The sequence below is a fragment of the Anoplopoma fimbria genome, chromosome 12 (assembly GCF_027596085.1).
Source record: "Anoplopoma fimbria isolate UVic2021 breed Golden Eagle Sablefish chromosome 12, Afim_UVic_2022, whole genome shotgun sequence".
Classification (NCBI taxonomy): Eukaryota; Metazoa; Chordata; class Actinopteri; order Perciformes; family Anoplopomatidae; genus Anoplopoma; species Anoplopoma fimbria.
Window position 1 is genome coordinate 23,316,237 of NC_072460.1, and position 27,066 is coordinate 23,343,302.

Genomic DNA, 27,066 nt, shown 5'->3' on the forward strand with positions numbered 1-27,066 from the left:
GACACTCCCTGTGGTCAAAATGTGTTTATCACCAACCTGTAAGATGAATAACCGAGCTAATCGTTCTCTTTTTCAGTGTGGAGTTGTCTCAAAGCCTTATGTCATTACTTATTGGAGTAGTTTTGCAAAGAATATTCCTTGGACTAAAGTTAGATCATTGCCCCAAAAACATTGTATCACGAATAAGATTAGAGAGGTTTCCTTTAAGATTATACACAAGTTTTACCCTGCGAAGCATTTTCTCAAGAAATTTAAGAAAGATTTAGATACAAACTGTACCTTCTGCACAGCTAAACCTGAAACTGTTCCTCATCTTTTTTGGCATTGTCAGTATTCTAAAAAGTTATTGGAAAATGTTTCAAGATTTATCAGAGATGTTTTGTACAAAGATTTTATACTATACTATGAAAATGTTATATTTGGATTCTTTAACTATGACAAAAGAAATGAGGAAAGGGCGTATATCATAAATCTTTTTATTATTCTTGCCAAATTCTATATACATAAATATAAATTTACAAGCCAAAGACCTTTTTTTTTTGTGTTTTTTACAGAGTTTGAATTATATTTAAAAACCATTAAATGCTGTACCAACAAAAAAGCTATAAAAACAAGGATGTCATGCATTGCCTTCGATATATGTTTGTAATTATACAATCAGGATTTGTGCCTTAGTGTCCTCTTTTTTAATATTATTTATTTATGTTTTTCTATTTTTATTTGTATTATTTTGTTTCTGTCTTTCCTCTCTCCCCCTGGCATGTAAGTTTGAATATATGTATTTTGCTGTCTCTTCATGACAATTTGTAAATGTATTTTGTAAATTGTACATGTAAAATTGTTCAAAAAAACAAAACAAAATTGTACACCTTACAACACTAATAATACCTGAGTTGTTTTTCACTAGCAGCGATGATGTTGGACAACAAAGACCTAACACTGTTGCAAAACTGGACAAAATTTGGAGAAAAGCATTTAAGTTTAGGAGCTTGTGATAATATAATAAATACTACTAAATGATATATAATACAAATAAGATTTATTTATTTTTATCCTAACTTCATGTTAATAATTATCAGGGATAGTTTTCTTGACAATCTGACACATTACACAGATTCCGATAACCCCTCCCTACTGATGTCAACACAACTGCTGATTGGCTCTCTTACTTATAGTAGGCGGTACCTTTGACCAAGCTCGTTCACGATTGGCCAAGGCCAAGCGAAGGAAAACAACAGAAAAAACCCAGCCCAGTGTATCAAACTCTTCTCCACTGAAAGTAGCTAACACCACTTGCTCCAAAAGTCACTAAATCTCGCAAGAAAGTCGGCAACACTGACCAAAAAACAAACCCATCCCTTCAAAATGCTTTTTAAGAGGATTACCAACTCTTCCTTTAAATGTTCATTTAAAAATATCAGTTCTGTATAATTCTTAAAATAACAACTGTTGCAACAAACACATCAAACACACAACAAAAATGTTAGTTGGCTGAAAGATATGTTCCAAAGGTGTGCTTATTACAGTGCTACGTCAGCCACAGATACTATTTTTATTCTTGTTATTAATCGTTACATTATTCGAACACATATGCAAATAATATCCCATTATTTTGTCTTTATTATAAAAGTGAGCTGTATTATTACTGTAGTAGTGAACTCATAGAAAAGTAGACATAGAAGAGGTCACAATAAACAACATAAACACGTCTAAACATAAACCCTGAGAATCTTCTTACAAAAATGTGATTATTATCGTGTTTGTATATTTCTTTAAGTGAAGCTATGGTTGTTGTTGTAATCTGATGTGAGTCCTGATGTAAGAAGCTTGTTTACCTCACATTACCGTCTCATTTCTAGACAGACGTCTTTGCTTTCTTGTGATGTGCCGACTTGGTTTTCGTGCTCTTCACAGTTCCATTTCCTTCGGTCTTAATTTTTGTGCTCTTTCGTGCTACCGTCACTTTTTCCTCATCGTCTTCCTCTTTCTTCGGCTGCTTCAGGTGTGGCCTCTCTTTCAGTTTTTGGAACTTCTTCAGGTCAGCACAGAACAGCACCTAAAAACAGATAAAGACACACTGTGGTTATAGCAGACGGACGGTAAGACACATGACAGAAACTCACTGACTGGTAACACTCACCGTCTGTGCCCAACCAGCATGAGAACCCCACAGTTTTCTGAAAAACCCCCCTGTGCAGAAATATTACAGTTGATTGTGTTAAGGATTAAAGAGAACCACTTTTCAGTGTTTTTACAATCACATTGAACATACTACTGATGAGGTGCATGAATACTGACCAAGATCTCTGTGAAGTTTATCTGTGATGCTCTTTTGTCCGTTGCCAGGTGCGTCGCTGTAGTCGCGTTTAGCAATCTGCCACACGTGTGTGTCAATGGGCACGGCCTCTGTCTTATCCAGGGACATCAGACATGCACAGTCGGCCACCTACAGGGAGACACAGCATCGATTACATGTTGCTGTTACAAGTTCACCAAAAATATAAGAGGCTGCTCTACCTTGGGGCCAACGCCGGGGAGATCACGCAGAGCATCTCGGGCCTGCAGATACGGGATGCTGCGTAGACCTTCGAGCCACTGGAGCCCATGAGTGTCCAAAATCTGAGCCGCGCTCTGCTGAATGAACCGAGCCCTGTATCCAAAACCCAGATCCTTGAGACGAGCTTCTACGCTGTTGTCTGCAAATTAAAGTGTAAAAAAAACAACATTTATGACTAAAATGGATGGTGAACGTGACTCTCAGGAGGTTTACAGCAGCATTGAATATTTAGGCACTTTAAGAAAGAAATAAACACAAATAAAAATATACAGTAGTAACATATTTGTCATTGAACCTACAGTGAGATTAATGTACCACTCAGCTAACAACCAAAGCTCTTATTATTCTACTTTCTTATAACAGAGGCTGGATAGTAGTAGTCTGATAGATAAAGATACACAAATACTTAATATATCCTGGGGGGAAAGTTAGAAAAGTAAAAAAGCTTACAACACCAGGTGGTCTCCCATCCAAGTACTTAGCTTCCAATAATAGAAAAATAATGGCTCCAAAGCACAAAAATAGGCGCAACGAAAATACAGATCACTCAAAAGCATAAAGCCTCCCAAAACCAAAGATTTGTCGCACATCCCAAATGTCAGAAAAATATTGAAATAAAGACCATACATCAAAACCTAAAACAACCCAAGCTCTCCCCAAAGTATTTACCAGAATCATAAAAGGACATTAAACAAGAAAACAAAAAAAGTCAATGTGTTTCTTTCTATTATGCAACACGACTGAAGATGAAAATATTGTTGCATTGGCCAGAACAAAAACCAAGGCCTCCTGGTTTGAGAGGGTGATTTGCTGTAATCTGCTGTCCCTCCATTACTTCAGGACCCTGAGGCGGGCAAGGAGGTTGCAGCCGACCCCTCTAACCCTGGCAGGAGGCCGCGCTCCATCAAGATCAACACCTCACGCAATAAAAAAAAGTTTCTTCCTGTCTGCAGTTTGGCTCATCAACAAAGCCCCGGACCCCCACTGACTCTGACTCTTACATCCCTGTGACAATTACAGACATTTACATATCCCTGCACACGTTAAATATACACTTCACACCTAAATAAAATATGTATTTTGACCTACTTTATATTTGTTTGTTTGTTTATTTGTTGTGAAAAAAAACATTTGTTATTATTATGTCTTATACTATTGCACATTGTTCATGTTATGCATCAATCACCAAAGCCAAATTCCTTTTATGTGCAAATGTACTTTGCAATAAACCAATTCTGATTTTGATTGGATCTTCCGCCATTGATCCGCTCACACTACAGCAAAAGTGGAGGGCGAATAATATCATTGGGGACCCAAGAGACCTGAGCCAGTTGTGAACGCTGCCCCACTGATACTAAGACAGATTATTAACAGGGCAGTACTGTCGGTCTGTGGAGAGAGAATATAGTACCTGCGAGCGCAGCCAGGGAAGGAAAGTTGTGGTAAGAGGTTTCATCCAGTTGGCACAGCGGGTCGCCCAGAGCCTGACACAGCCTCTCCACCATGCCATGGATACGAGAGATGTGGTTGTTGGAGGTGCAAATGAAGGAAAACAGACATTCAGTGGGGTCCTGACGCAGCATTCGCACACCTGGGGAGAGACCAGAAAAATATAAAACAAATATTGTCACTATCATTCATTTCAGTGTCATAATAAGTGTTATCATGCACACACACACACACACTGACCTGTGAAGATGTCTGCAATGCGCTGAAAGTGGAGGTCTGCTGCTCCCCATTCATTATACAGATCCATCAGCCTCACATTCAGCTGGAAGTAGTCTCTCAGCATCTCCTCTTCCTCCTGCACTGGAGTCACAGCCACCGGCTCCTCCTCCTCCTTCAAAGCTCCTTTGAATCTCTTCTCTGACTTGTTTTCCACCTGGAGAGGAACACCAGCCCTCCTCTTCCTGTCCTTGGCCTCACCCTGCCTGTCTGACCTTTGGTAAACATGGTACCAGAGAGTGTCATCTGTCTGAGTCAGAGTCCAAACTCTTCCTCCCATCACTCCAGTCCAGTGGCCTTCTGCAGTTTCTCTCCAGCTGTGGGATGAAAATGTGTCACATGCAAGGATGTAAACTGTATTAGGTTCATGCATAAACTTATAATGATGACAGACTAGCATTACATCTGAGTTAGACTTATAATTACCGGAAAGATTGTCCACAAGCAAGAGTGAGATCCAGACGCAGCTCTGACTTGGCACAAGCCAGAGATCTCCACATTTTTGCCCCTGATGACAGCACCACATGTTTGGCCATAACTACAAATAACCCCTCTGTCTGTTTTACAAGTTAAAACAAGCATGCACTGACCCACAACAGTTTCCCAGCATGATACAAACTCACAGTGGGAGCCAGTGTATGTGGGAAAACAGGAAACACGACTTTAATGTACCTTACAGCAGTAATACCCTGCATGGAGTCGTTATTATGTTGGACAACAAAAACCTAACACTGTCACAAAGCTGGACATAATTAGATGCAAAGCTTCCGCGTTTAGGTGCTTGTGATAATATAATACTTACTATTTAATGTTATATTATACAAGAAAGAAGTTTATTTTTATCCTAACCTCATGTTAATAATTATCAGGGATAGTTTTATTGGCAATCTGACGCAACATTACACAGATTCCGGTAACCCCGCCCTCCTGATGTCAACACAACTTCTGATTGGCTCTCCTACGTATAGTGGGCGGTACCTTTGACCAAGCTCGTTCACGATTGGCCAATTCCATCCGTGCCCGCGATGTCCTATTGGCTAATATTTTTGTATCTCTTTTTTGGCTTTGCGGTGCATACAGGAAGTCGTCTCCTCTCTCTCTCTCCTGAAATAACCGTGTGAGGAGGTGGCGTGTCAGAGGAGAAACATGGCAGATACATTGACACTTTTCACTTCCATTGGGCTCAGCGAGCAGAAGGCAAAAGAAACGCTGAAAAATGAAGCACTCAGTTCCGCCCTGAAGGAGGCCATTATCCAGGTAGGAACCCACGTGTTGTTGAGGGGACAGCTGAGGGATGGCACTGACATTTATAGCCCACTTATTGTAAAGAAACACATCATTTATTCCCTACACCCTCAGTTCTTCTTCATTTTAAATGGGTACTTACTTCCTCATAGCTTTTGATAATCTGTGGTTGCAGGGTCTCTTTCACTTTCAATTTGATGCCTTTGTTTGTTTGCAGACAATTCTCCCAGAATTAAGATAAGGGGAATTATTACACTTCCCTGTTGGACTGTGACACAGACCACCAGCTCTTGACACACATATACAGTACCAGTCAAAAGTCTGGACACACCTTCTCATTCAACTACTTTATCTAAAATATAAAACATATTCTGGTTTGTTGAGCATTTGTTTGTTTACCACATAATTCCATATGTGTTCCTTCATAGTTTGGATGTCTTCAATTTTAATCTACAATGTAGGAAAAAAATAAAAATAAAGAAAAAACATTGAATGAGAAGGTGTGTCCAAACTTTTGACTGGTACTATAAATAAATAAATACAAAAATATATATATAAATAAATAGAAAAAAAATGAATGAGAATATCCAAACTTTTATTATATATATATATAAATTATATATTATATATATATATATATATATATATATATATAAATAAATAAAAAAAATAAAGAAAAACCATTGAATGAGAAGGTGTGTCAAAACTTTTGACTGGTACTATATATATATATATATATACAAAATATAAATAAAAAAAATAAAAAAAAGTATATAAAAGTAAAAATAAAGAAAAACCATTGAATGAGAAGGTGTGTCCAAACTTTTGACTGGTACTGTATATTGAAGGACAAATCAATTCATTGTGTTTTCTCTCATTGGTTTCAATAGGCCCAGCGTGCCTGTGGGCCAGCAGGAGTGGACAAAGCCATTGGTACATTATTGTACAGTATGGTATCTCGCCTTAAAGACCTCAAGCGCCTGGCATTCCTTTCAGACAGTATAGTTAAGTGCAAAATCTGCACAGAGCTACAGCTGGCAGGTAAGTTCTGACACTTGACATGTTGCAACCCGACTGCTCGTAAAGAAAATGTAAACACAGACTTTTTTGACATGAAACTTTGTATCTTTTTCAAACTGAAACAATACTAAGATGTATATTGCACTGAATTAATTCACCTACTACTGTTTACACACAAAGTATGGTGTGTGCATACCAAAATTCAGTCAGGATTTAACATGATATGCTTTTGAGTTTGGCGGTTTAAAAGAGTCTGGAATAACTACATGTATGATCTGAGACAATAACTTCTCCTCCCACTTTTTTTTCATTGCAGCTGCACTGGAATTTGTGAAGAGTCATCCTCAGGACCCCATCAACCAGAGGGAGTTTGAAGAAGCATGTGGAGTGGGCGTGGTCATAACACCGGAGCAGATTGAAGAAGCCGTAAGTGAGCTTACATTCCTCAGAGGTACGTCTGTCTGTTTACAAGCTTCACTGACTGTTGAATATTGTGCAGGTGGAGTTGGTGATCAAGAAGCACAAGGAACAGCTGTTGAAGGAGAGGTACCACTTCAACATGGGACTGCTAATGGGTATGATGTCACACTTACATAGTTGAATATTTTGAATCCGTTAAAGGCAGGGTTGGTAATCTTGAGAAACTTGCAAGAGTTCGATGTTTTTTTAGAAAATATACAAAAGAAAAAAAACAGCCCAGTGTTGCCAAGTCGTAACCAGTTAAAGAAGCTAACAGCACTAGCTCCAAAAGTCACTAAATCTAGCTAGAAAGTCAGCAACACTGACAGCCCGTCCCTTCAGGCCTTCCTCTAAAGAAGCCACTTTCCCAAAATTATTATGAACATAAACAAAAGCTGTCAAGCTAGCAGCTTGAGGAAGAATCCGGTGACGATGAATCAGTGCACAGGCAGAATAGGTTTAGGTAGGCAGGCAGTTAGCTCGTCAGATCATTACATTTGGGCAAAATGAAATGATTGGACGGGCTTATTACAGTCCTGCGACAGTTAACTGATTCCTTTTTTTTGTCAAACCTTTGATTTATTGATTGCTGTCAGGATGTAAAGAGAACGAATTGCACAAAAATATCAAAAATGTTTTTTAACAGGATAACAACTCTGCCTTTAAATGTACATTTTAATATATCAGTCTTGCAAAATTTCTAAAATAATTCTACTTTACTTGTTCATTAAGAAATGTAAATGCAAGTTTGTTAAACCACATTTTATGTTGAATATTGCTATTTTCCATGCAATCGTTAACTGTCATTTTTTTTCTGCTGAAAATTTTACTTGGCTGAAAAAATGTTCGAAAGTGTGTGCTTATTACAGCGCTACGTCAGCCACAGATACTGTATTTATTACTTGTTATTAATCATTAACAGTATTGGATTTATTGATTGAACAATGTCTTTGGAAGAAGATTACCAACCCTGGCTTTAAAGCCTAACAGACACACAGAATGTCTCACTAAGCTTCTGTGTCTGTTACAGGAGAGGGACGCTCTGCTCTAAAATGGGCTGATGGGAAGGTCATCAAAAATGAGGTGGACATGCAGGTGAGTCTTGAAAAAGAGAATGATTGTGATTGTATGTTTGTATCTGAAGTTGTCGGGTTATTCTCACTGCGTACTGTAACTATCTCTGACTTTGTTCTTAAAGGTCCTGCACCTCTTAGGACCCAAGACAGAAGCCGACCTGGAGAAGAAAGTTAAGGTAGAACAAGTCACATTATACTAATTAATAGCATGACATTTTGAGCATTATGCTTATTTAATTTCTGTGTCCACGTGTTTCCAGTCTTTATGCTAAGCTAACTGGCTGCTAGTTGTAGTTTCACATTTACCATTCAAATATTGCAAATACGATTTTCTCATTTAACTCTCTGCACAAACACAAGTCATTTTATTTTATTTTATAAAATGTTTATAACTATTCCTTCAATCACAAATCATCTGATTTCATCTGTGGTTGACATTTAATTGTTTTGCAGCCCCAGAAAGCCAAAGTGGCAAGCAGTGAGGGAAAGACGAAGAAGGAGGAGGTGGCAGTGACGGGTAAGCAGCAGGCAAAGTGGACGGCAGATTGAAGGCAAATTTAGTTTTATGTTTTTGTCAGTTTTTTACTTTGCTTGTTGGTTATTTAGATGAGGGGATGTCTGGGGAAGGAAAGTCACTGATGGAGCAGCTCAGAGGAGAGTCACTGAAGTTCCATAAACCAGGTGAGAACAATTAGCAGCAGATTCATCTCAGCTTGTTGCTCTTTTTTTTCTTTATTTAGAGTAGTTCAATTATTTACTTACTGAGTTTGTCAATCTTTCATCTTTAACTTCCATCACACAGGAGAGAACTATAAAACTGAGGGCTATGTGATCACACCAAACACAATGGACCTGCTTAAAAAGCACATGGAGTTCACTGGTGGACAGGTACAAAGTTTATTTGTGTTACTTTTGGAGAATAAACACATTAACTTGGAAAATCATTCTGAATATTGATTTCTCCATCTTTCCATTTATGATTTCCTTTAGATCCGTACTCGTTTCCCTCCTGAGCCCAACGGGATCCTTCACATTGGACACGCCAAAGCCATCAACTTCAATTTTGGTTATGCAAAGGTTTGTGTTTTTCTGTTCTCTATCACCACCACATAAGCCAGTGTTTCTCAAATGGGGTTTCTAGCACCCCTAGGGGTACTTTGGAGTACATCAAGGGAGTTGTGGGATCTTTTTTTTTTCAGAGCATTTGATTAATTGATTGATGAATTCAGGTTTGTAATGAGAATTTCAACAAAAATATAAAAAATGTTTTTGAAGAACATCACCAAACCTGCCTTTAATTGTTAATTGTATCCGTCATGCATTATTCTTACAATAATAACTATATTATTATTACTATACTACTTCAATAAGACTATACTACTTCAATAAGAAACATTTTTGATAAACCACATTTTATATTTAATATTCCTATTTTCAGTGCAATCGTTTACTGCCTTAAACTCTCAACTGCTGAAACATATGCATTTTTTGTTTCTACCACAATGGTTAGGGGCCACTTGGTTGAAAGAATAGGGGATATATGACTGATAAAAGGTGTTAGAACCACTGACAGTTTAATCGTCTCTGTTGCAGCAGTTTTCATTAAAACATTTGTCTTCCTGTAGGCCAACAACGGAATTTGTTTCTTAAGGTATGACGACACAAATCCAGAGAAGGAGGAGGAAAAATACTTCACTGCTATCAAGGACATGGTGGAGTGGCTTGGTGAGTCTGACTCTGTTCATTTACACCGTTTTGTGATCTGATGACAGCTTCAGGTACATTCCACGTTCAGGAAGATACATTCTTATCAACGAAGCTTTCTTACACAGGCTACGAACCGTACGATGTCACGCACGCATCCGACAACTTTCAGCAGCTCTACGACCTCGCTGTGGATCTCATCCGCAGGTGAGTGTAGGAACTATGCGTGTAAATGTTAGTATTTTTGCACACGCCAGTAGATGACGTCGGCTTCATCTCGTCTCTGTCTTCCTTCAGGGGTCATGCGTACATCTGCCACCAGAAAGGGGAGGAGCTAAAGGGCCATAACACTCCTCCATCGCCGTGGAGAGACCGACCCATTGAGGAGTCGCTGGTGTTGTTTGAGAGGATGAAGAAGGGGCTGTTTGCCGAGGGAGAGGCCACGCTCAGGATGAAGATGGTCATGGAGGACGGGAAGCTGGACCCCGTGGCGTACAGAATCAAATACACGCCGCATCATCGGACGGGAGATGAATGGTACGAAAACTGATTTGTACTTTTTTCACCCAGATTGTTTCATTTAATTACATCCTTTCTCACTACAAGCTGTGTTTTATTTACATCTCTCTCTCTCTCTCTCTGCAGGTGCATCTACCCCACGTATGACTACACCCACTGTCTGTGTGACTCCATTGAAAACATCACACACTCACTCTGCACCAAAGAGTTTCAGGCCAGGTATGTGAGAACTCTTCTGTGATCTATCGTAGTTTAACACACAAATGCATCGTCACATTCACTGACTCTGTTGGTCCTCTTTGTGTTTGTGACAGGCGTTCATCGTATTTCTGGCTGTGCAACGCTCTGGACTTGTACTGTCCGGTTCAGTGGGAATACGGGCGCTTGAACCTCACCTACACCGTCGTGTCAAAGAGAAAAATCATCAAACTGGTAGAGACTGGCGTCGTCAGGTAAAGAAGTTAATTATTTATAACTATTACATTATATTGCAGAACAGTTTGTCTTGTGATGAATGGAAATAATTGGCTGTAAAAAATCTAAATGGATGAAAAGTATTAAAATATACTATACTGTAAGAATTGATCGATCCACGTTTGTCAATGTAATTTTTTTAACATTTTATATTTCCCGAAAAAATAATTAGCGCAATGACTTCCATGCAGTGTAGTACACACATTTTTTTATTTGAAAAAAAGACAGCCCTACAAATCGATATTGTCAGATATCCTCAGTTGAGGAAAAAGTTGCTTCCCTGCATCCCTTCCTGTTACCCTGTTTTATATTTACTGTTCTATTTTATACTCTTTCACTAAAGCCCTTTTCAGATTTGCAACTCTTTGTGTAAACGCGAACACTTCTGGGGCAACTGGATGAGAAGGAATTAACCACGGAATACAAATAATCCCTAAATATTGTGCACAGGCACCATTCTTAAATCATTCAATTTTGAAGCAGTTAAGACAACTGAAGATTTGCTGTACAAAAGGCCTTACTTACTATATTATACTATAATAATAATAATAATAATAATAATATTTTTATAGAGCGCTTTTCAGAGTACTCAAAGATGCTTTACAGACATTTAAAATCAGCATTAAAAGCTACACACTAAAAATAGATTATTTTAATTATATGGTGCTGGTATGTGGTTCTTCCTGTACATAAGGAAGAACCTGTAAGCTCTAAGTTACTTTTATGTAAAAGTCAGTGTTGTAGTAAAACCTAAACCAAGACTGAGTCAAGACAAAGACCAGAGAGTATTGAGACGTAGACCAGACCAATCATTTTTTTTCAGGGGTTGGGACCAGGTCAAGACCGAGTCATGACCAAGACGAGACCAGCATTAGTCCTACGCTGCATGACACACTTACAATAGAATGTGGAACATGCAAGCCAGAGTCACTCCTCAAATTTATCTCAAAGATCCACATTCCCATATAAACACCCACAGAAAACAAATGAAGATTCCTCGTAATTCACCTTTTTTTAGTGTTCGTATAAGTGAACATAAGAAATGTCTTGATGAAATAAACAAAAAGGCATTGTAGAGGTGAATTTTAACACATGGGAATTTTCCTTGTGTCTCCTTTGAGCAATGACAGTAAAGACGTTAACAGGCAATTTAGTGATGTCCACACAGTTGTGGTCTTGAAAAAAAAAATCTTGTCCTCAATGTGTGAGACCGAATAAGACCGCTAAAAAATACAGGACGAGAATTTCCAAAAGTAGTTTAAACACTACGACCGATCTCAATTACCACAACATTGATAAAGGTATGTCTGAATGACAAAAAAACCCCATATCAACAGCCATGATATCAATTCCATGTCTGAAAGGAGACTTGTAGGTATTAAAAGCCAAAACCACTTCCTTTACGAACACAGATCTCTCTCAAACATCACCAGTGAATTCAAACCGTATATACTTCTCACTGTGATTCGTAGTGAACCATTTTAACCACAACTCAAGCTCTCTTTGTGCCACATAGAATGAGTTTGGTAACTGTAAAATATTGATTTTCTGATTACAGGGACTGGGACGATCCCCGACTCTTCACTCTGACCGCGCTGAGGAGAAGAGGTTTCCCCCCAGAGGCCATCAACAACTTCTGTGCACGGGTATGCAGCATGGACAGAAGGATGAGCTGCTGAAAGAAACAAGTAAGTAAATGCACGAGGACGTCGCTGTAACGACACGTTAACATCTGTTGGCAGGTCGGAGTCACCGTTTCCCAGACAACGACGGAGCCCCACCTCCTGGAGTCGTGTGTGAGGGAGGTGCTGAACGAGACGGCGCCCAGAGTCATGGCCGTGTTAGAGCCGCTCAAAGTCACCGTAACCAACCTCCCTGAGAACTCAAAGGTCTGTGCATGACTCACAAATACATATCTGTATATCCTGTCTTGTTGCGTGATATTTAAAATGACAGGCGCTGAATATTCCTGCTGTCGTTCTCTTATGTCTCAGTCAGATGTACGAGTACCGGACTTTCCTGCCAACGAGGCCAGAGGCAGCCACACCGTCCCGTTCACGCGCACTATCTACATTGAACAGAGTGACTTCAGAGAGGTCAGAGAGGAAACATAAATACCTATACATAATAATAAGTAGCAGACTCTCTTTGTGCTATTTTTCTTTGGATTACGGACAGAAGATGATGGCGGACTACTCTGCTTTTTGCAGGTGATGGAGAAAGGCTACAAGCGTTTGACTCCAGATCAGTCTGTAGGTCTGAGGCATGCTGGGTATGTCATCTCTGTCAAGAACGTCATCAAGGTAAGACTCCTAAATAGTTTGAGGTGTGGTCAGACCAGTTTAGCTGGGCGAAATTTTAATTGCTGGGAGAGGCAAAAATCAGGCGAGGCAGGAAACAGCGTGGGTAGAGCAATTAATTACAGGAGCTAGCATGAAAGAAAGATAGCTTTGTGTGTGTGAGAATTTTATTTATATATAGTTTGTTTTCTGGGATACAACCAGGCGCCAACCTCTGGGTCTGAAAGGTGAAGCCAATGATGAAGTCTTAAACCTGCATTCTTTCCCTTTTTTAATGTTTTGTAATTTATAGAAGTCTATGAGAAAATGACTCTACTTCTCTCTTGATTTATTCCCTCAGTAAACATTGTAAACATGAGTTTATGGTCTCAATCTCTAGTTTCAAGTCTTCTTCAACACAGCATGATGATCATTTAGTAAATTATGGTCCATTTAGAGTCAAATAGACCATAAAGCAGGGAATGCATTAGGGCGGGGCTTCCTTGTGATTGACAGGTCTCTACCACAACGTGGGAGCTGTTTGTGTGTCTTACAACTTTAACCCTTTCACAGCGTGTTTTCAGTTCATGAAAGTTAAATGTAACATTTTGGTTGCTGAAAAATTCCTTTTTGAGCGTTCAGTTATACGGTTGTACTCAAATCCAAGATGTCGACGGCCGATATGTCTAACTCAAAGCCTCAAAACTGTAGTCCGTAAACCAATGAGTGAAGTCACTACGTCCACTTCTTATATACAGTCTATGGGTTTGATTACCCTGTCATGTCAGCAAAAGTGGTCCACGTCCTCACACAACCTCCTGCTAACGTCCCTTTTGTTCCTCAGGACTCTCAGGGTAAAGTGGTGGAGCTGGAGGTGACCTGCTGCAGCTCTGAGACCGCAGAGAAACCAAAGGCCTTCATCCACTGGGTCAGCCAGCCGCTGAAGTGTGAAGTGCGTCTTTATGAAAGACTGTAAGTCACTGAAGAAAAAAAACACACTCGCTGTCATTCACAACCAATATTCAATGTAGAAAAACTCACTGAAACTAAACTTTTCTCCATCTATGTAGGTTCCTTCACAAACATCCAGAGGATCAGTCTGTTGTGCCAAATGGCTTCCTGAGTGACATCAATCCCGTGAGTACCTCTGCACTCTCTGCATCGACTGAGATTTATCAACCGGCGTAGCGATCGTTTAATACATTTTCTTCCTTTTTGTTTTTCAGAATTCCCTGCATGTGATCAGCGATGCCTTAGTGGATATCTCAGTGAAGGGAGCGAAGGTTTTAGACAAATTCCAGTTTGAGAGAGTTGGCTACTTCTCCCTGGACCCTGAAAGCACCGTAGATAAGGTACAGTAAGATGAAAAGACTGTGAAACGGTTGTGTTTCATATTACAAATGCTTACTGAAATTATTTAGTTATTAACTCTGGTTTAACATTTTGGCTCCTTCGTAATGAGTGTGAAGTGTAACTGAAATCTTTCCTTTCGCCGCAGCTCATCTTCAACAGAACAGTCACCCTCAAAGAAGACCCCGGGAAGATCTGATCCACTGATCGATGTAGCCGCGCTTCCTGCTTCCCATGAGCCCACAGATACATATCCAAATTTTTTGCATCACTCTAATGTAATTTTTAACAAGGGCACAGACTGCTCAGGCCAAATCAAATCAGATGCTGTAACAATTACATGCTTATATTTCAAAAAAATGCGGTTCGCTTTCATGGATCTGTCTCTCTGAAATTGTTCTATATCTGCCGCAGAAGGATTCACATGCAGTGTTTCTTCTTTGTTGAATGTATGCAACTTTGATCATTAAGGACATTGTGTATATTTATATAATATTTCACAGAGGAGATGTTTTCAAATACCATACATTACTTTTTTACAAAGATGATAGATCATGTGCATTTTTTTAAGACTCAGAGCAGTGCACCTTTTGACAGGAGACAAGAATAAATTATACAAAAAAAAAAAAACTGGCATGTCTCTGTGCTTATAGTTTCTGAAGCTGATATTAATATTCTCCTACCCGTGATATTTTAGATACAATTTTTTTGGTGTGAGAATCCCATGTTTGACTTGGTATGTGATGATATTTTGGCTATGAGTATTGGTTCCTTCTCTCAATATTCAATTTAAGGGTGGATAATACTATTAATGTGTATATATGTTGACATAACTGATGATTTTACTAAGAAATGTCTAATACGTAGTCCATCACTCAACTGTAACATAACCTCTAAGACCAAAAGCACAAGATAATGTAGGCTGTGATGGTTTAAAAAATAAACAGTACCAGGCCAATAATCATGATATTAATATATTTATACCAAATTAGTTTGGCAGTTGTGAATAATCTGCAAATTGACAGAGAAATATAATATATTTATATAGAAAAGTACTGTAGAGACAATACTGATATCAATAAAAAATGGTTTGATGGTTTATTTGTGAATAAACCAGAACTTTTGCAAAGGAAAAGTAAAGAAAATACACGAGTTTCAGTGGCAAAATAGTATACAGTACCAGTCAAAAGTTTGGACACACCTTCTCATTCAATGTTTTTTCTTTATTTTTATTTTTTTCTACATTGTAGATTAATATTGAAGACATCCAAACTATGAAGGAACACATATGGAATTATGTGGTAAACAAACAAATGCTCAACAAACCAGAATATGTTTTATATTTTAGATTCTTCAAAGTAGTTGAATGAGAAGGTGTGTCCAAACTTTTGACTCGTACTGTGTGTTGACATAACTGATGATTTTACTAAGAAATGTCTAATACGTAGTAATAGTCCATCACTCAACTGTAACATAACCTCTAAGACCAAAAGCACAAGATAATGTAGGCTGTAATGTTTAAAAAATAAACAGTACCAGGCCAATAATCATGATATTAATATATTTTATACCAAATTAGTTTGGCAGTTGTGCTTAATCTGCAAATTGATAAGAGAAATATAATATATTTATATAGAAAAATACTATTGACCTAATACCGATATCAAAAAATGGTTTAATGGTTTATTTGTGTTTAAAACAGAACTTTTTATTATTAGTATTTTTTTCTACAATGTAGATTTATATTGAAGACATCCAAACTATGAAGGAACACATATGGAGTTATGTGGTAAACAAACAAATGCTCAACAAACCAGAATATGTTTTATATTTTAGATTCTTCAAAGTAGTTGAATGAGAAGGTGTGTCCAGACTTTTGACTGGTACTGTATATGTGTGTCAAGAGCTGATGGTCTGTGTCACAGTCCAACAGGGAAGTGTAATAATTCCCCTTATCTTAATTCTGGGAGAATTGTCTGCAAACAAACAAAGGCATCAAATTGAAAGTGAAAGAAGACCCTGCAACCACAGATTATCAAAAGTTATGAGAAACAAACTTTTGACCATTAAAATAAATAAAAATAAAAATGAAAATGAAAATAAATAAAAACCATTGAATGAGAAGGTGTGTCCAAATATATATATAATTTGATGTAAAAATAAAAATAAATAAAAACCATTGAATGAGAAGGTGTGTCCAAACTTTTGACTGGTTATATATATATATATATATATATATAAAAAATAAAAATAAAAGTAAAAATTAAAATTAAAATAAATAAAAAAACCATTGAATGAGAAGGTGTGTCCAAACTTTTGACTGGTACTGTAAGTATAAGGATATTAATGTGTGAAAAGTTAAAAAAGAAAGAAAAACATATCCACCTTATCCTCCACTTTTACAAACAAACAATACAAAGTTAAAATAAATACTGAATATGATATTTGTTCTAAATATAAATCTATTTTGGATCTGTCTGGTACGACCTTAAGAAGCTCCCTGGTTTAACTGTGTCTTAAGGTGGACTGACATCTCTCATCTTGACGGACACATCTCCCCGTGTGTGCGTCGCCTTTAACGTTCCATCCCTCTTATCCCAGCTATCGCGATATCACGGTGCGGAAATCCCGCGAGAATACGAGCCACTCTCAACTCGCCCTCCCATTGGTCAGACGGCGCTGTTCTAAGATGGCGCCCAGCGAAATATGAGTAGTTGAGGAAAAATATAAAACTACAAGTAGCAATCTAACGAAAATAAACACAATTAAATAATAGATAACAGTAGGACCTCGCGCAGCTGTTTGTGGGAAGAGGAGCCCCGTCTCGAGCCCAGAGGAAGTGGTGGACGAGAGGTAGCTAGCTAGCTAGTTAGCTAAACACGCATGCTAACGTTAGCCTAGCCTGCTAGCTCCGGAGAGAAACCAGACGGGAGATCTTTTCCCCACAGTGTCTGCTGCTGTCTGTTTCTATATAAACCCACCATGCAGACACTGTGTTGTCCGTGCACAACACAGCTGTGGCTGGGGGTTTGTATTTGCAAAACAACTCGCAGCTAGCTAGCATGCTAACCTAGCTTGTTGTGTAATAATCAGCTGTTGTTGTTGTTGTTGTTTTAGCTTCTCCAACTTAATTGTGGTGCAAAAACAAAACTCTGCATGTTGTCCTGATGCAGCAGGTTTATGTCCCTGCTCGTCCACAGAGGGATGGATTAACCCTTTAGTAGTATCATGTGTCTATTGGTCACTTTGTAAACACTGTAACTCTTCACCTTCTGCACCAACATGTCTGTCTTTTTCCTTTTTGATTGACAGGGTTGTTGATTAGATTAATAGTTATTATTTGTTTATACAGACATAGAAAAACACCTACTTAACTCTTGTGTTTTAACTCTCTGTGTACACCACTAAACCCCTAAAATAAAGCAGCTTGATTGCATGAAGTAACAACCTGTCATTCATCACTAACTTTGTGAATATCTAGGTTTTCCCTCTTCACAGTGCAGAAAGACGTTTTTATTATCCTCCTGGACATCTGAATACATTACATTACATTACAGTCATTTAGCAGACGCTTTTATCCAAAGCGACTTACAATAAGTGTATTCAACATAGGTATTCAAGAGAACTACTAGTCACCAGAAGTCATAAGTGCATCTCCTTTCTTAAACAAGCATCTAAAGCATAAAAACCAGAGCAATAAGCAAAGACTAATATGAATACAATAAGTGCAACAAACTAAACTAATACAATAAGTGCAACAAACTAATACAAATACAATAAGTGCAACAACAATAATGCAACAAACTAATACAAAACAATAATGCAACAGAATACAATAAGTGCAACAAACTAATACGTGCTAATATAAATAAATACAATAACAAACTAATACAAATACAATAAGTGCAACAAACTAATATGAATACAATAAGTGCAACAGTTTAACAACTAATATGAATACAATAATAAGAATACGAATACAATAAGTGCTAAGTGGAAGGCTCAGGGTAGTACTTCTTGAAGAGGTGAGTTTGCAGTCAGATCTAGGAGTGAAATGTGCACTCATGGCTACAGTAAAGAGAGTACTGGGGGTACTGTCATCTGCAGCACCTTTTATAGCCTCTGACTGCATTCCCCATTAGTAAACAGTGCTTTCAAGAAATGTTTATTCTCTCTGATCTTGTTTGTATTTTGTCTGTGAACTTCAGTCAGGTGTGGGGGTCGTGGAGGGGAGATGCTGCACATTCACGAGAAAGTTTTCCCTGAGTTCAATCAGTAGCACACGTAATCTCAATTTCTTGTGTTTTTTATGGTTTCTGTAGTATGAAAATTATTTTATAACTGCCGGGTCAAAAATGACTCCTAAGACAAGATTTGTACCCTGTTGGTGTACAGCTTTTATGGAAATATGAACAAAGGCAATGTTTAACTTTTTCTCATGTTGGGGTAATTCTAGCAAAAGTCATTGAATTTCAAGTTGAAAAAAGATCATTAAGGGGGTTTCCTATGCTGTTGAACATAGTGGCGGGACATTTTTGACCCCTAAGACAAAACAAGGGTTAAAAACACTCTTAAATGAATTCTTCCTTTCCTCAGATTCCTCTTATAGAAGAAGAAACTGCCAGCAGCGATGAATAACCTGGATGGATCAGGCTCCTATGAGGAGCTTGTGAGGCAGAAGGCTCGGAGCATCCCTCAGCATCGCATGAAGGAGTTCCTGGAGTCCTTGGCCAGCAAGGGTCCAGATGCCCTGCAGGAGTTCAGCCAGCAAGACGGAGATACCACGACCACCACCACCACTATGGTCTACCAACAGGAGGCCAACTGCATCTACACAGACAGCACAGAGGTGGCCGGGTCATTGTTGGAGCTGGCTTGTCCGGTAAATCCGTGCACTAATTGGTCGCCACATCAATCTGTTAAAGAGCTCGGTCCTTGAAATGGATCTCTCTGACAGACGCTGTCTTCTGACGCAGGTTCAGGTGCAGGTCCAGCAGCAACAGATACAGGAGACTCAGCAGCAGTCTGTACAACAGAATCAAGAGCAACAGATTGTGCAGGTTTGTACCTTTTTTATTTTTATTATATATATGTGTTAATCCTTTTAACTCTGTTCCATTTTATCTTTAGTTCACAAAACTCACATATTATCTCTATTTTCAGGTGCAGATTCAGGGCCAGCAGCAAGGTCAAATGCTGGGTCAGGTCCTCCAAGTGCCCTCTGGCCCCCATCAACACCTTCAAGGTGTGACCACTGCACAGCTGATTCAGCCTGGGGATCTTACTGAGGAGCAGCATCAACAGGTACACATAAGCACACGCACATATCATGGGAGAATAGCAAATTTTGTCATTTACCAGAGTCTTAATTTAGTTACAAGTAATAATCGCCCTTCCTTCTGTTTTAGCTGCAAGCCCAGTTGGTGGCAGCCGTTGCAGGAGGACAACAGATCCAAATCCAGACAGTGGGGGCCCTGTCACCCACCCAGCAGCAGGACAATATTGAGAGGAGAATACTGGGAACCACTGTTGCCACCTCACAGGGGGGAGGTGTCCTCCAGCCAGCCAAAAAGCGTAAGGTTGACATGCCCATCACTGTGTCCTACGCCCTGCCTGGTCAGCAAGTAGCCACGGTTCTGGCTATCCCCCAGGGTCAGGGCCAGCAGCAGAGTTACGTGTCCCTGCGGCCGGACCTCCTAACTGTGGACAGCTCCCACCTTTACAGTGCTACAGGCACCATCACCAGTCCCACAGGGGAGACCTGGACAATCCCTGTTTACTCTGCTCCTGCCGGCTCCGGAGGCCGTGAGCAGGTCACACACATTGCCATCCCCCAGGAAGCCTATGGAACAGTGCAGGTTTCGGGGCCAAACACTACAACAATGACCACAATGCCAACGCAAGTTACTGTCGAAAATGACAAGATGAAAAGTCAAAGTCAGACAGCGCAGGCCGTTTCCAGCATCACAAGCTCCGGGGGAATGGGAGGCCAGGAAGAAGTGGTACACACGCTGTCTGCAAACACGCTGTTCCCTGCACAGCTGATGAATGGAAACATCCACATCCCAGTAGCAGTACAGGGCTACTCCAACACTACACAGTCCCTCATCTGGGATCCACAGCAGCAGGTGCTGCACACACAAGGACTGTCTGGGCAGGATGCACAGCAGCTGCAGGTGCTAACACAGGTGTTAAAATGCTACGTTTTTATTTTTTGTTCAGGCCAGATACACATAACTACATGCATTTCTTGATGCATGAGGTAACTGTGTTGGTGTGTTTGTGTCTGTGCAGGGTCATACAGTGGTAGCAGAGGTTGATGGCCAGCAACAGGTTCAAGTGCAGGAGCTGCTGCTGCCGGCCACTCTGAAGCCAGAGGAGGGGCTGGAAGTGTGGCGGCTTTGGGCTCAGCGGAAAAATGCAGAGTTGGAAAAATCAGACACAAACAAACTAGCCCCAATTGGCCGTAAGTGCATGTAGAGAATGTTTTAATATACTGTTTAGACAATACTTTGTGTTAATTTTCCTAGTTTTTTCTCTGTCAACCCAGTCACTGATTTGTGTCCGTGTGTTTTAGGACGCCAGGTGCTGCGTTTCCAGGAGGACTTGGTGTCGTGTGCGGTGGCTGAGCTCTGCATGGGTCTCTCTTTGATGACAACAGAAGCTCGAGGGTTGGAGGAGGAATCTTATGAGGCTGATGTTCTCTACTATGTATTTCTTTGCATACAAAAAGTAAGTGTATCATGCACACGTACACTCTCAGTTCAACATTCACTCCATCCCTGTTTAATGTGGAAACGATGTCTGACCTCGTCTTTGTCTCTCCAATTCCCCCCCCCACAGTATCTGTTTGATAACGGTCGAGTGGACGACGTATTCTCAGATCAGTACTACACTCGCTTCGCTCACAGTTTGCACCAGATCCTGGAGCCTTGGAGATCGTCTATTCATCCGCTAGGTGTGTGGACAAAAACAGTTTAAAAAATGTTGTCTATAATCAACGTTCTATCAACTAATATTATCTCAGGTTTTTGCACAGCTTCTCTCAATTAAATGCTCCTTATTCTCGCTTACACATTGTCCGTGTAGATATTAATTGAAACTGCCGACTGCGTTTTATTTGTTTGCAGCACTCTGTGGTTGTGTTGTGAGCTAAATGTACAAAGAGTTAACCAGTATATTGATCCAGTCCTGAGCTTTCAGTTTTGGTGATAGCACTAACTCGACAAACCAAAAAAAGCAGCTCTCCTCTTGGACTATAGAGCTTGGCAGAATGATTTTGTTATTGATTAAACATTACAGATGAAGTGATGATTTGCTTCCTTGTAACTAATAGATTGTGTATTTATTTGCCAAGGTGATAAACTGCCGGATCTTCATAATCTGCTCTTTTCCTCCCCTACCAGGTTATATTATCCCCAGTCATGTGACGGAGGAGATGCTGTGGGAAGGGAAACAGCTGGGAGCTCATTCTCCCTCCACGCTGCTCACAACTCTAATGTTCTTCAACACCAAGTGAGTTCAGTCAACTTCAGCCATCACACATGAGTGATTTCTCCTTACTGTTTAATAGACATGCAGTAATATTTCCTGTTGTATATCTCTGTAAATAATCAATCAGTCAATCTAGTTTTATTTATATGGCACAATTCAAGGTGCTCTACAAATGATTGACAAGCAAACTAAAAGAAAATGGAGAAAAGAGGACGAGACTGAAAAAAAATAATTAAATACAACATTGAATACATTGATCATGGTAAAACTGTTTTTTTAAGTAAAAAAAGGGTAAAATAAAATACTAATTAGAACATTTATCAATAATAATACCAAAGCAAAATAACACATACGACACTGCACAAAATCAGATCTGATCATAAGCAATATTAATAAAAATCGTAAAATTATAAAACATTTAAAGAAAGCTGGACTGAAGAGATGGGCTTTTAGTTTCTGTTAAAAAATATTTTATATATATTTTATATAATATTTTCAGCTACTCTCAGAAGGTTGTTCCAGTGGCTTGGCGCATAATGGCTCAAAGCAGCATCACCAAATGGTTTTTTTCTGCTTTGTGAAACGGCTAAAAGAGGGGAACCAGAAGTAGTCTGGTGCAAGTGCCTTATAGACTAATAAAATAACTTTAAAATCAATACGAAAACTAACAGGTAGTACTATAAAGATTTAAAAATAGCCGTAATATGTGTTCTCCTTTTAGTCCAAATCAGTTAATGTATCCTGTTTATCTTTTAACAGGTATTTCCACCTGAAGACAGTGGAACAGCATCTAAAAGTGGCCTTTTCTAAGGTGCTGAGACACACGAGGAAGAGTCCCAACAACCCCAAAGACAAGAGCACCAGCATCCGATACCTGAAGTCAACAGAGAGGTTCATAGGGCAGAAAGGTAAGAGCGCACATGACTTTTCTGTGCTGTTTTGTCTGACAGAAAACGCTATGTTAAGGATAAATCATTTATACTGTTTGTATGTTTTTGTGTTTGTTCAGTCACAGACGACATGTACTCGGAGCAGCTGGAGGACCCAGAGAACCCGCTGCGATGTCCCATCAAGCTCTACGATTTCTACCTCTTTAAATGGTAAATATTTAACTGTATAACATTTTTTTTTATTTAATGAAACATGAATCCAATATTTCAACGCTCATGTACTTGTATATGTCAGAAGAAAACTATTACAAATGCTTCTTTGTGCTACCTCGTGTTGTTTTTCCCTCTGACCAAGGCGAGGTTATGAATTCATGATGAGAGTCAGAGTTTCTCTTTTGAGGCGCCGCTGCTACCTTTTTTTAGACACAACTCTTGCGTTTGTTATCGACATGGGTGGTGGAGTACACAGTGCAGTCAAGTGTTCAAGTGGTTTAACTTGTGCAGACGCGGTTGCTAGGCAACTGACAAAAACAAGGATGCTTTATAATAACTCTTTATTTTTCTCTCCTCTCAAAAAAGGTGAAAAAAAGATTTTTATATTTTCTGCCTCTAAGCAATTTCAAGATGAAGAAAATGAACCCAATTATTTGACCATAGCTGTCTATAAAAATCCCTCTCAATTTGTGAATAGGAGGATAATCTGAAATTATTAATCAATCAGTCAATTAACAGAAAATCTATCATTTATTTTGATTATTGATTTGACTTCTCCTACTGCCAGTATCATTCACTGGAATGAAATGACTAGAAATGTGATATGACAGCACACTTTTCCACTAATCCCTCTCTCTCTCTCTCTCTCTCTCTCTCTCTCTCTCTCTCTCTCTCTCTCTCTCTCTCTCTCTCTCTCTCTCTCTCTCTCTCTCTCTCTCTCTCTCTCTCTCTCTCTCTCTCTCTCTCTCTCTCTCTCTCTCTCTCTCTCTCTCTCTCTCTCTCTCTCTCTCTCCAGACTATTTAATGAGATTGTAATGTTGGCAGAGACGAGCTAAAACTGTAACTTTGACATCTGGTTTAAAAATAGAAAAAAACGGTGCGTCCTGAAAATGTTCTCACACTGTGTCCTCTGTCAGTCCGCAGAGCGCTAAAGGTCGCAATGACACCTTCTACCTGACTCCGGAGCCCGTGGTGGCTCCGAACAGCCCCATCTGGTACTCCACTCAACCCATCTCTAAAGAACAGCTGGAACAGATGCTCGCCCGCATCCTCGTCATCCGCGAGATCCAGGACGCTATAAACATGTTGGAGAGCGTGCACTAGTTCTGACTGGAGGAGAACCGTAAATGGGACTAGACTCTCTTTCTCTTCACCCAGCCTTTTGATTGCTCATTATCGGTAGTTTTCTATCCTCTCACACCCTCTTGTGGTCTTTAAGGGTGGCATGTATATGTTTATATTCATTAAGTGTCAGCATATTTACATTCACGGGACTGTACATACAACAAATACAGCTAAGAATTTGTCTTATTGAGGCGACCTCTCAACCTTTTTTTTGTTTGTTTTTTTTGGCCAAAGGATGTCTGATCTTTTTTATTTGGACCTGAACTCTAATTTAAATGTTATTTTTATCTGTTGGTTATCCTTTTTTACCAATAGTTTTTGTATTGCCCCTGTTAGTTTTAATCTGTAATATATTTCATATATATTTTCACTGGGGTGGGTCTTTGCTATGCTGCTTTTCATAGACATCCTTATTTGTTGTTCAACTTTTCCCCCTCATCTGCCTTGATCACTGTTAAGTGTCACAGTGAATACCACAGTGGTATTAAAACTACATTTATTAGCATACCATAGGTTAAAAGCTAATATTTTCAAATTGTGTGAATTCTCCCTTGTTCTTTGTATTTCACTCGTCTTGTTTTGAGATTGAGTTCACACACGGACACACCGAATTCCGGAGATGAGTCACTTGTTAGTGACCGCCGCCTGCATGCTGTTGGACCAGCTCAGCATTTTATCAAATCACATGAGGACACAGACTTTATTGCAATACAGTGTTGACACTCGCCCCGCAGCTACTAGCACTTTCCACATGGTGGAGATGCGGCAGAAGGAAGTGCTGGACTCCTGATCCTCCTTCTTTTCCCGCATCGCCAGTCCATCACAAACCCCCAAAAACTCACCTGGATGAGTTGCCTAATGTATCATACATGTTTATTACACGACAGATGAGAGACTCTTTAAAAAAAGCGGGTTAGCCCTTTTTATGTTCTATAATGTAAAATACTCATAGCTCCTTCATGTACTGTAAATGAATGGCAGGAGAATGGCAGTGCCTGTGTGTTTTTGAAAACATGACCTTTTTTGTACAGCCACTATGCCATGTGTCTGCCTTTTCTAGCAATATCTGCTACCAGTTCTGCACATGCATCCTTTACAAAAACTAAAAGTGTGATTATAAAATAATGCACAACGATTTAAAAATCAAGAAAATAAAAACTAATCTTGTAGCTTCACTTTCATCAATAGTGGAGGCAAACAAAGGAACAAAAACTATGAATTGAATGAACATATTTGTTATCTGCACACAGGAGACACAGAGCAGCCTCATCTTTGTTCTCAACAAAGTCATTCATGGTAGAGGAACAGGTTCGACCTGACTGGCAGGTTACTTCCTTACATTTTCTTCCTCCTGGCTACAATGCAAACTGCTGCGTCGGTGGTTTCTTCTCCAGATTTTGTTTGCATGTTGTCAGGCCAGTTTTCCACCTGCAGGTCGCGTCGTCACACAGAACACACAGCAGTGTTTCTTCAGTCTCCTTCCTTTTGTAGGAACCGTGTGTGTGCACACATACTGGTTTTCCTTTAACCCAGATCTTTTGATATTGCTGTACAGTTTTGTGGGTTCAGGAGGAGTGTGAGCTTTGATTAAACCGCGACTAGGAAGGCAGCAACCTCCTCAGCAGCTTCACGGGGTTTAAAATCTGCTGCATGGCGTTCTGTTGTTGGTCTCCTGGGGCCGTCTGTCGATGATGGTGATGCCTCCTCCCTGCATGGCTTCCCCGACCAGAGGGGTTAATATTTGAACTGGCTGCCTGAATTTGTGGCCTGTTAGGGAGGAAAGGAACACCGAAATTAAAATATCAGATTTCCTCACAATGGCTAATTATATACGCTGCCTGTGCAGATATTTAATCTGCCGGGTGTTGGTGCTCACTCTATTCTCACCGTGGAGGCTGGCCTCCACTGAGCCAGTGCAGCAGACACTGATGGACTAATAGGTACTGCTCCTGAGAAACACAAAGGAAGGAAGGAGCAGGTAATGAGGATCTCATGTTGGTGATGAAACAGTAGAGCACACAGTATTTAAGAGGAAGGAGACGAGTTATCAGTGTCATAGTAAGAAAGCAGCGGAGTGGAATGAACCTACGTGAGAGCAAATTGCAGAAATATTTCCCCTCGACATAAAACCAATGAGATTCTTCCATTTGATTTTGGATTATTGCAGAAAAAAGGAAAATGCAAAAAAATACTTATGATTTACTTCTTGAGTATTTAAATCCCCCTAAATGTTCTACTACTTTATACTTCAACTCTACTACTATCGGCTTATGATGAGCACAATGACTTTGATGCATTGTTACACATATTACATTAAAGACATAGTTATTCATTTTGTGGAATATGTTTATAGCTTTATCACCAAAATGAGAATATCAATAATCTCAATATTTGTCAGTGAATCACAGCTACATCCACCAGTTTTGTATAGCATCATGCTAATTTGACGTCTTTTACTTTTGATACAAGTAGCCTGCTGTACTTCACTACAATTTTAGTATTTACATTTTATGTTACTTATACTCTTAATACATTTCAGAGGGAAATACTGTACTTCTTATTCCACTGTGTTTAACTGACAGTTACAGTTAAGTACTTTTTAAACAATTCTACATAGAAAACATTACAACATAGAAATATAAGCATTGTTATACTGGTTATTAAACTACTCAGAATTATATAACATATAGAATAAGCTTAAGCTATCTGCATTATGAGTACTAATACATTTTATACTTAAAATTGCTTTTTCTAACATTTTAAAAACAGACATTGGTGGTAAGGGAGTGATTTGTTTTTAACGTTGTTTTTGCTACTTAAAATAACTGCAGGTGAGTCTCACTCCTGGACTGACCAGATTCTGGACCATCCACATGCGATGTAGCCGTAGATCCTCCACAGCGGCCCGCACACCAGGCGGGATGCCCCTCGCACAC

General features: G+C 39.4%; 3 protein-coding genes across 3 annotated transcripts; 2 read left to right on the forward strand and 1 right to left on the reverse strand.

Moving 5' to 3' along the window:
- Positions 1–561: 561 nt before the first annotated feature.
- LOC129099574 (N-glycosylase/DNA lyase-like) lies at positions 562–4,934 on the reverse strand. The gene is made up of 7 exons (XM_054608858.1): positions 4,709–4,934; positions 4,247–4,599; positions 3,969–4,148; positions 2,518–2,696; positions 2,299–2,446; positions 2,141–2,190; positions 562–2,056 (listed from the first exon to the last, which is right to left on the reverse strand). Exons 1-7 carry the CDS (start codon positions 4,816–4,818, stop codon positions 1,856–1,858), a joined length of 1,221 nt encoding a protein of 406 aa, XP_054464833.1. The 5' UTR covers positions 4,819–4,934; the 3' UTR covers positions 562–1,855.
- A 436-nt stretch (positions 4,935–5,370) lies between these two features.
- Positions 5,371–15,300, forward strand: qars1 (glutaminyl-tRNA synthetase 1). The gene is made up of 23 exons (XM_054609077.1): positions 5,371–5,539; positions 6,418–6,568; positions 6,864–6,973; positions 7,047–7,122; positions 8,037–8,101; positions 8,205–8,258; positions 8,536–8,599; positions 8,689–8,763; positions 8,885–8,970; positions 9,073–9,159; positions 9,708–9,807; positions 9,915–9,993; positions 10,084–10,323; positions 10,432–10,524; positions 10,620–10,757; positions 12,338–12,425; positions 12,522–12,668; positions 12,774–12,875; positions 12,990–13,082; positions 13,903–14,030; positions 14,129–14,195; positions 14,285–14,410; positions 14,557–15,300. The coding sequence occupies exons 1-23, from the start codon at positions 5,429–5,431 to the stop codon at positions 14,605–14,607; spliced, it is 2,331 nt and encodes a 776-aa protein (XP_054465052.1). The 5' UTR covers positions 5,371–5,428; the 3' UTR covers positions 14,608–15,300.
- Positions 15,301–17,088: 1,788 nt separating this feature from the next.
- Positions 17,089–25,298, forward strand: LOC129099783 (transcriptional regulator QRICH1-like). The gene is made up of 12 exons (XM_054609158.1): positions 17,089–17,261; positions 19,005–19,290; positions 19,385–19,468; positions 19,572–19,712; positions 19,817–20,596; positions 20,703–20,874; positions 20,986–21,140; positions 21,252–21,366; positions 21,815–21,923; positions 22,662–22,810; positions 22,912–23,002; positions 23,923–25,298. Exons 2-12 carry the CDS (start codon positions 19,039–19,041, stop codon positions 24,107–24,109), a joined length of 2,235 nt encoding a protein of 744 aa, XP_054465133.1. The 5' UTR covers positions 17,089–17,261; positions 19,005–19,038; the 3' UTR covers positions 24,110–25,298.
- The last annotated feature ends 1,768 nt before the right edge of the window (positions 25,299–27,066 follow it).

Coding starts and splice junctions, on each gene's coding strand:
- LOC129099574 (XM_054608858.1), bottom strand. CDS start 4,818: ATGGCCAAACATGTGGTGCTGTCATCAGGGGCAAAAATGTGGAGATCT. Junction 2,697..3,968: donor TTCCCTGGCTGCGCTCGCAG/GTACTATATTCT, acceptor TTTAATTTGCAG/ACAACAGCGTAGAAGCTCGT. Junction 2,191..2,298: donor TAAACTTCACAGAGATCTTG/GTCAGTATTCAT, acceptor ATTTCTGCACAG/GGGGGTTTTTCAGAAAACTG.
- qars1 (XM_054609077.1), top strand. CDS start 5,429: ATGGCAGATACATTGACACTTTTCACTTCCATTGGGCTCAGCGAGCAG. Junction 12,669..12,773: donor ACCTCCCTGAGAACTCAAAG/GTCTGTGCATGA, acceptor CTTATGTCTCAG/TCAGATGTACGAGTACCGGA. Junction 14,031..14,128: donor GTGCGTCTTTATGAAAGACT/GTAAGTCACTGA, acceptor CCATCTATGTAG/GTTCCTTCACAAACATCCAG.
- LOC129099783 (XM_054609158.1), top strand. CDS start 19,039: ATGAATAACCTGGATGGATCAGGCTCCTATGAGGAGCTTGTGAGGCAG. Junction 19,469..19,571: donor AAGAGCAACAGATTGTGCAG/GTTTGTACCTTT, acceptor CTCTATTTTCAG/GTGCAGATTCAGGGCCAGCA. Junction 23,003..23,922: donor GATTTCTACCTCTTTAAATG/GTAAATATTTAA, acceptor GTCCTCTGTCAG/TCCGCAGAGCGCTAAAGGTC.